Source organism: Centruroides sculpturatus, unplaced genomic scaffold, assembly GCF_000671375.1.
Source record: "Centruroides sculpturatus isolate CEXI.00-Female unplaced genomic scaffold, Cexi_2.0 scaffold1866, whole genome shotgun sequence".
NCBI classification, from domain to species: Eukaryota; Metazoa; Arthropoda; class Arachnida; order Scorpiones; family Buthidae; genus Centruroides; species Centruroides sculpturatus.
In genome coordinates this window covers 29056-39122 of record NW_019386123.1, presented here as the reverse complement: position 1 = coordinate 39122, position 10067 = coordinate 29056, and the positions used below count along the sequence as shown (strand labels likewise).

The 10067-nt window shown below is 26.0% G+C and overlaps 1 protein-coding gene and 1 long non-coding RNA gene across 2 annotated transcripts in view; both read left to right on the top strand.

Annotated features, from left to right (window-relative positions):
* LOC111613713 (jouberin-like) overlaps positions 1–4483 on the top strand; it is a 71675-nt gene extending 67192 nt beyond the window's left edge. Inside the window, exon 22 of the mRNA XM_023355050.1 lies at positions 4310–4483. Coding sequence (XP_023210818.1) covers positions 4310–4483 — 174 coding nt within the window. The remainder of the gene's footprint in view (positions 1–4309) is intronic.
* Positions 4484–7221: 2738 nt separating this feature from the next.
* The window catches only part of LOC111613711, a 6752-nt gene continuing 3906 nt past the window's right edge, over positions 7222–10067 (top strand). The window contains exon 1 of the long non-coding RNA XR_002754814.1: positions 7222–7266. This is a non-coding gene — a long non-coding RNA (uncharacterized LOC111613711). The remainder of the gene's footprint in view (positions 7267–10067) is intronic.

Sequence of the window (10067 nt, the reverse complement as noted above, 5' to 3'; positions counted from 1 at the left end):
AAATAACTATAATGTGACCACATTTATTATTTATAATATAGATATAATAATCAATGTGAATAAAAATAATTTAAGTTTATTTTAATTCAAAATGGCTGACTTTCATAAACACATTGAGAAAATACCAAACATAGCAAGTTGCTTGTCATTTGCAATGAGTGCCAAAGTACAATGTCAGCTATTGAATCAGAGTGACAAAAATGCTTAAAAAACAATTTAGATTTTTACTATTGGTTTAATAATAAGATCTAATGTAATGAGTTTTGAAAAATGTTGTTTTTTATTTTCATGGATTTATGTACTAATATAATATGTAATCATACCTGAATATAATCATATGTACAATAACACATGCCTTTACCATATGAATGAGTAAATCTTTATGAATTTTTACTTACATGGTTTATAAACTCAAAAAAATGTCGGGGTGGACAAACGCCCCACTGCACTAATGCCGAAAAAAAACTCAGTGCACTAACGCAGGGTTAAAATGTTAAGAAAATGGGGCACAATAACAATAGGTGTAATGTCTTAAGGGTTTTCTTTTCTTTGAGATGTGTTTTAAGATAGTGTAAGTCTGTCAAATTCCTATTAATCTCATGATGAAATAGGTGTAATCTAGTTTCTGTTTGGTTTTGTACCACAGGAAATGCTAGACATTATATGAAGAGGGAAAGATGTGCTAGCAAGTCAGATGAAGATTGAAGTTATTTTGTGTAAATACATGCATGCACATGTATGTGTTTGCAGGTAAAAAGTGTAAGAGAAAACATTATTTGTACTACAATAAAAATTAATTCAATTAACAATATACAGGCTAAAGTATCCTCTCACAAAGTTAGCCATGATATCATAAAATAATCACCCATATGCAACATAAAAAATATATCCCTAGGAAACTAAGCTATATATATATTCATGGAGACAAAAAGCAATGCTGTTATCTTCAAAATATGGACCCTTTAATAATATAGTTAACATTTCTGTTTACAAAATATGTGTCCAATGATTAAAGAATAATTAATTTTATCACGAATTTACCAATGTTTACCCTACCTGTATGTAACAATATTAATTAATATGATTGTTGGTGAATGGTAATCTAAATAATAAAACTATTATATATGGCTCACTGATTGACTCACTGAAATGAAATATTTTAATAGAAGCAGGCTTCTTATAGGAAAATGAAATAGTGCATTCAAAAGTGGACATTGAGGATATTACCAGAAAAGATCAAATCTGTAAATATTGAAATATTTGGTCCTATGAGACATCAAAGTATGACCTTTAACATCTCATATGACATTGTGAAGTTCTTTGGATGATTAATATAAGCATATTTATACTTATTTGATTATGTATTTAACTAATATTATTTAAAAATTATTATAAATTCAACACATGAGAACACACACATCATAAAGCAACATGAAATGTTGGAATTGAACTGCTGAAGGTAGTCAGAGATATAGCACTTAGTATACTATAAAACTGAATTAAAGATAAAACTGTAAATCATTGTATATATACTGTAGTATAGTACTTTAGACTGAAAAACATAAAAATAAAAATTACTTTAAAGAAGTTATTGGTAAACTTTAAATTAATGCATTAAACAACATTTACATTACAGTATTGTCTCATTGTTGTTTTTTATTTATTTCAGGGACATCACTACAGCTATGTCAAAGGGTCTTAGTTGTTCCTTGACATTTTCTATTCATGTTCAGGTTAATGTTTGTAGTGAAAATGAGCTTTTCTGCTGTTTTCAAAGGAATATTTTTTTGACACTGGTAACACAACATTTATTGTGTTAGTAGGGTATTTTGTTACCAGGCAGAATGGCAAGAAGCTCATCATTGACATAAACATTCTTCTGAGTGTGAATAGGAAACATAAAGAGAACAGTTTAGAATATTGGATATGGTTGCTAATGTCATTGCAACATATAAAAAGCACAATGTGACAATATTGGAAAGTCAATGTTAAGCAGCATTGATTTAATGTTCATTAATAGCTTTTTTAAACTAATTTCTTCAATATAAATTACTAACCGTTATTTAAAGTTTTAAGATTTATTTTTAGTTTAATTTTCTCATGTATTAATTAAATGTCAGTTCATGATAAAATAAATTACCCTTATGTAACAACATTATGTAATTTATTTAGCACATACTATAGTGATCTTATTCTAATGTTTTTTAAGTCTATTTGTATTTTAAAATAAGTATCTAATAGTATATTTTTTATTGTTCAAATATGCTTTGTGCATGGATCTGAAAATAAGCCAGTCTTTGAATGATCATTAGGATTTTGGTCTTGAAATTAAAGAATTTAAAGATTTATAATTTTCTAAATTTTATTAAGTTAATTTCAATGTTTATTATTATTGAATTTTATTTTTAAATTGCTTATATTATTATATTCTCCAGCTATTCAAAATTCTTGTAAACATTACATCTTAAATAATTATTTTGTTGAAGTTAAATAAATTTAGAAGCAAAGAAGATTAAATGATATATTTTTTTTCAAAATACATTATAGATCTTTTAGTCAAATATAAATAAATAAACTAAATAACTAAATAATTCAACAGGTCAATACTCTTATAAAAAAACTATTTGTTTAAGTACTGTATATCTGACGAACATCAGTTTACAATTACTTGAGTGTTGTAGCTGTAGATGGTCAAACTTAACTGAAAATGTTTTTGTTTTTATTGGAGATGTTGGCTTCTTAATTTAGGCATTCCTAATTCAACATCTCTAAGCAGTTATTTATTTATTTATTTATTTATTAACATGATGCCAAGTTTTATGAACTAGAGCAGTGGTTCTCAACTTATTTTTATCACGGAACCCTTTTCACCTTAGTAAAAAGTGTTGGAACCCTGACAATTTTTAGTGATTATAGATAAAACAGCAAATAGAAACATCAAAAACAATTTATTGAAAATGAAAACAAAGATTAATAATGGAAAGCAAATATTATTACTTAATTCAAACTGATCATTAATGTGAAGGGCTAAACTTTTTCTTTCAATATTTTAAATAGTGCTAGTGCCTGGATTTGTACCTTTGTTTGTATCCATCTTTTCAATCTCTTTGTCACTAGAAACATTTGAAGTACTTATTACATTTTTCTTCAAAACTCTTCTCTTAGCCAATGCTCCATGATTTTTTAATTTGGGGTATATACAATACTAAAAGCACTATATATTTATATATTTATGTGATTCCCACTCTTTTTATATGAAAAGTACTTAAAATATCACAAAACGATTGCAATGCAAAACTCTAATAATGTTTGACTGATATGCCTGCTTGTACACTGTACTTCTTGTGCAATAACACACTACAGATGATGGATTATTAATTAACTCCTTGGCAACACAATGATGCTCATTTGACACGAGTGACTCATCACTAGTATCACAGTACCATTGGGAATTTGACTGGCCAGTCCTGTCATTAGATTTAATAGGCTTGTGTTGTTGATATTGATTAATTGAAGCATATTTATCGATTGTATTATTATTTGTATGTTGGATAATTTAAACATTCTTTTTCAAAATTATTTTTCAGTTCTAGGTTAAGTTTTACTGTTTTTATGGTTTTCATTATCTTGTCAAACATTATATCATGGTTTTGGTTAGTCTCCACTGTTTATAAAGCTATAAAGAACTCTAGTATATGTATAGGAGATCATAAGAGGACTCAATTGAGACTGCAACAATTACACCTTACATCCCAAAAATGCATTAGCACATTCATACATCACTAGATTCAGTGGATTTTGTGGAAACTCAAATTTTATTGGCCAAATCCTAGGATTCCGTGGAACACAAGTTGGGAACCCCTGAACTAGAGTATGTGATGAATTATTTAGGAATTTGTTTGGAATTAATTTTTTTTTTATTCTGGAAAATTGATAATTTATTATATCTTATTTTCTAGTCATATATTTACAGCTATTAAATGTTTTGCCTCAATTACAGAATTTCATTAAAATTTATTTCATTTATTTTATATATTTCATATAAATTTCATAATCCTTTCATTTTAAAAAGAAATTTATGAACTATTTATATATTAATTTATATATTAATTTTACTGAAATTCTATAATTCTATTAACTCTTGTCTTTTGATTTAAAACACTTTTAATTTAGTCAATAATGATTTTGAATTTTAAAATTTATTTAATTGTTATATAAAATATAGACTTTGTAAGTTTAGATGAAAGTGTGATATTTTTAATCAATTTAGCACTTGTAAATATTATATATACATATTTTTAAAATTTAGGTTGTTGCCTTATACGATTATAACTCCAATTTTCCAAATGAGTTACCTCTACAAAAAGGAGATGTCATCAATGTAAAAAATCGAGAAGATTCTCGATGGTGGTTTGGTAGATTAGAAAAATCTGATGTTGATGGATATTTTCCTTCTAACTATGTTACTTCAGGTAGAATTTAAATTTGATATATTTTTATAATATCTACTTAAAACATGAAATAATTTTACAGTCAGAAGTAAACTATAATAATTATAGTTTACTTCAGAATATATATTATAAGTAAATTATAGTTTTATTGTAGCTTTTTTTCAAAAAGCTACAACAAAACAGAAAATAAATATGATTTTATTGGAAAAAGTAAATAAAATAAGAAAAAATATTCAGTAATAAGTTGCATGCATATAATTATATTTCTTAGTTTAGACGGTGCAAATTTTTAAAGTATTATGATGAATGAGTAGTACATAGGGTAATAAATTCTTTATATTTTTCTTTAGAGTGGACTTGCCTCACTCTCAAAATCAACACACAATAAATATCGTTGAAGATATAAATTAGGAGTAACAAATTTATACTGATATTAAAACATATTTCACAATGTTCAATGTTGACTCAGGACATTCTTCAATATCTTAATTCTTGAAGTTAGACTATTTACAAAAATATATTTATATTTTCGAGTCTATCATTAAATCCTTTTACACAAACCACAAAAGACACAGTTACATTGGTTAGAAGATAAAACTTCTTTAAAAGACAAATAATAAAAGGTAAAAATTCACAATTAAAAATGATCAAACGCCAGCCTTTTATTGTAGGATCTGACGTTTTTAACATTAAAAAAATAAGAATCTTCTCACCAACTATCAAGTCCTTTTCCAAATTTTATAACTGGTTCATCCCTCTAGTGGTTGTTACGAGTCTATCATCTTCATTTACATAAGTTCACAATGTTCAATGTTGACTCAGGACATTCTTCAATATTTTAACTCTTGAAGTTAGACTATTTACAAAAATATATTAATATTTTTGAGTCTATTATTAAATCCTTTTACACAAACCACAGAAGACACAGTTACATTGGTTAGAAGATTAAACTTCTTTAAAAGACAAATAATAAAAAGTAAAAATTCACAATTAAAAATGATCAAACGCCAGCCTTTTAATGATAGACTCGAAAATATTAATATATTTTTGTAAATAGTCTAACTTCAAGAATTAAAATAAAACATATTTATTGTGAATTGATTAAAAACATAAATTTTATGTTAATTTTTAATAAAAATTAGCTTTAACTGTTTTTTCACAAAATGGACTTGCCCCACTTTCAAAATCAACGGCTCAATTAATTGATCCTTAAGTACAGAAATATCTATAGATATAATTTACAGCTATGTTTACATAATTATATTACATAAACGTTTAATAAATAATTTTATTTAATTAAAGTATGATGTTATTGATAAATTAATTATATTATAATATATTATTACTATAATATTAGTAAGTAGTGTTCTATAAAGAAACCCATTGTACACTATTAGTATATTTTTAGGAACATAAACTCATTATTAGATTCTGAGCACTTTGTAGATACTCTGTAACTGATCTGCAGACCCAATTTCGGAAATTGTTGGCCTATGTTATGTCAAATCTGCAATATAAACTGAATTCTGTAAATTGAACTTATTCTGTTTGAAAGTGTTTAAAAATTCAGTTTTATCTTCATATTTTGAATTATTTGAATATTTTTACACAAGTGATTATGATGGTAAATTTCAAGCCAAATTATCTATATATATATATATAATCAAGATAGGTTGATAATAATAATAATAAGTGCAGAAGCCAAACAGTTAGGAGTTAAAGGTTGAAATTTGGTACACAGTTAGGGTATATCATGAGAATGAACACTAAGAAGGGATTTTTTGAAATTCCCCCTACTTGGGTGAGAGGGAGAGGGTTAAGGATTACCCTGAAGAACAGCTTCTATTGAACTATTTTAGATGCAGTTTTTTGCTTTTTTTGTGGGAAATTAAGCATATTTTTAGACCCATCTAAATATTCTTTAATTAATCTCAGAAGAGGGGGGACCTAATTCTTGCATCTGGTAAAAATGGGTAAGATTGGCTATAATCTAATAATCTTAAAATTAATTAATCTTAGCTATCGTTACTTTTTGCCCAAGCAATGCCAAGCTCATTTAGCAGATGAGCTTGGTGTTGCTCAGGAAAAAATTAACTATATTTATATTTATATAATTTCAAGCCAAATTATATAAATACTGCTAGTATTTTTATAATTTGAAATTTTCTTGAAATTTTAATTAAATTTTCTTTATTATAACAAAACTTTGTAATAGTTTGATTTCACATATGTTATATATAATATATGACATTAAATTTTCAAATGAGAGAATACATTAAAAGTGTCTTCATCTTGTTCTTTCTACACAATTCAAGAAATAACAGTTTCATCTGAAAATTTTTTAATAAATTTTTAAATTTGTGCATAAAATTACATACAGTTCCTTTTATTTGATTTTTTTGTTCATTTAAAGTAATTGCAACATTATGGAGAACTTTCCTTTACAATAATACATATATAAACATCTATACACTTGATATTTTGTAATAAGCCAAAAAATTGACAGATTTTCAGGCTTTTTTACTATTAATGATTAAATATTACATAATTATATTAAATATTTAGAATATGTTCCAGAATATTCTAAATTATTTAATATATATNTTTTATTTTGTACAAACAAAATAAATATATTGAAAAATATAAAAATAATAAAAAATTATACTTCAGATGTTAATTTAGTATCAAAAACGTAAAATATTTGAGTAGCCCAAGACATAGCCAAAGATTGAAGCGCCACAGCACTGGCGAAAATTTAAATTTGCCGACTGGAATTCTTTCGTATGATTGACTTTCGGAAAATCGACGCTCTACTGTATTTATATACCATTATTAATTCCATTAGTTTAAGCCCATTTAAAGTATTTTAAGATAGAGTTTAGAAAAAGTTTTTATTTTAATGAAAGCTTATCTAAATTTATTCTTGAAATATTGAAATTTATTTAAATAATTTAATCCCTTAATCTCAAAGTCTTTTGATACACACAAGGCAAATAAGAATATTCGGCAAAAGGCATATAAGCATACTCGGGATATACTTACACTCTAGAAAACAATACAAATTATGGATTCAACATCAAACAAAATAAAACAACAATATGTCATCCACAGATGAGATGATGTAGTAATACTATGTGCATTCACTTAAGCACACCTAAATCATTGATTAAAAATTACTTACTTCACTGACATACAGATGGACTTTTGTCTAAACAAATGCAAAACACTTCATATAGAGAAAATAAATCCTGAAGGAGGATGTTTTTGCACTTGTTAATAAATCAAATTAACAACATTGCACTTTAATGTTTTCTTGTAGTTGGAATTTATATAACTTCTATAATTTAAAGACTGATAACCCACAAGAAAAAGTTTCACTGTTAAACTTCTCAATGAGTTTTGTAATTTAATTAAAATAATAGATTATTTTATTTATTTTTTCGGTTTATTAGATTTTAAATCTTGAAGAATACTTAATAAAATAAAACATTTTGTATATGAATGTTTTATACTAATTATAATATAAATTTATTAAAAACTTATACTTTGATAAGTAATAAAGTAGAGGACGTGGTTGCTTTATCATCAAATGCAGTGTGTGGCTTCTTTGTAATCCAAAACGATAATTGGTAGACGAACGAACAGCAATTGGTTAGAAAACGTTATGTTTTATTTAAAAATTTCTAATTCAGATGCATTTCGGGTTGGCTTGTATTCCCAACCCCTCTTCAGTGCTGTTAAAATTACACAAAAAAATTTAAGGTTAGTTTTACGACATTGGTGAGTAGGAACATAACTAAAAACGCGAGGTGATGATAACATAAAATGCTTACTTGTTGTATAATGGTACAGCATACTACTATGTAATTAAAATTTTATAAAATACATCTATGCTGTACCATTATACAACAAGTAAGCATTTTATGTTATCATCACCTCGCGTTTCAGTTATGTTCCTATTCACCAATGTCGTAAAACTAACCTTAAATTTTTTTGTGTAATTTTAACAGCACTGAAGAGGAGTTGGGAATATAAGCCAACCCGAAATGCATATGAATTAGAAATTTTTAAATAAAACGTAACGTTTTCTAACCAATTGCTGTTCGTTCGTCTACCAATTATCGTTTTGGATTACAAAGAAGCTACACACTGCAAGTAATAAAGTATTTTACTAATATTTGGAATAAACATTTATCATAAAATAATCACCCATATGCAACATAAAAAATATATCCCTAGGAAACTAAGCTATATATATATTCATGGAGACAAAAAGCAATGCTGTTATCTTCAAAATATGGACCCTTTAATAATATAGTTAACATTTCTGTTTACAAAATATGTGTCCAATGATTAAAGAATAATTAATTTTATCACGAATTTACCAATGTTTACCCTACCTGTATGTAACAATATTAATTAATATGATTGTTGGTGAATGGTAATCTAAATAATAAAACTATTATATATGGCTCACTGATTGACTCACTGAAATGAAATATTTTAATAGAAGCAGGCTTCTTATAGGAAAATGAAATAGTGCATTCAAAAGTGGACATTGAGGATATTACCAGAAAAGATCAAATCTGTAAATATTGAAATATTTGGTCCTATGAGACATCAAAGTATGACCTTTAACATCTCATATGACATTGTGAAGTTCTTTGGATGATTAATATAAGCATATTTATACTTATTTGATTATGTATTTAACTAATATTATTTAAAAATTATTATAAATTCAACACATGAGAACACACACATCATAAAGCAACATGAAATGTTGGAATTGAACTGCTGAAGGTAGTCAGAGATATAGCACTTAGTATACTATAAAACTGAATTAAAGATAAAACTGTAAATCATTGTATATATACTGTAGTATAGTACTTTAGACTGAAAAACATAAAAATAAAAATTACTTTAAAGAAGTTATTGGTAAACTTTAAATTAATGCATTAAACAACATTTACATTACAGTATTGTCTCATTGTTGTTTTTTATTTATTTCAGGGACATCACTACAGCTATGTCAAAGGGTCTTAGTTGTTCCTTGACATTTTCTATTCATGTTCAGGTTAATGTTTGTAGTGAAAATGAGCTTTTCTGCTGTTTTCAAAGGAATATTTTTTTGACACTGGTAACACAACATTTATTGTGTTAGTAGGGTATTTTGTTACCAGGCAGAATGGCAAGAAGCTCATCATTGACATAAACATTCTTCTGAGTGTGAATAGGAAACATAAAGAGAACAGTTTAGAATATTGGATATGGTTGCTAATGTCATTGCAACATATAAAAAGCACAATGTGACAATATTGGAAAGTCAATGTTAAGCAGCATTGATTTAATGTTCATTAATAGCTTTTTTAAACTAATTTCTTCAATATAAATTACTAACCGTTATTTAAAGTTTTAAGATTTATTTTTAGTTTAATTTTCTCATGTATTAATTAAATGTCAGTTCATGATAAAATAAATTACCCTTATGTAACAACATTATGTAATTTATTTAGCACATACTATAGTGATCTTATTCTAATGTTTTTTAAGTCTATTTGTATTTTAAAATAAGTATCTAATAGTATATTTTTTATTGTTCAAATATGCTTTGTG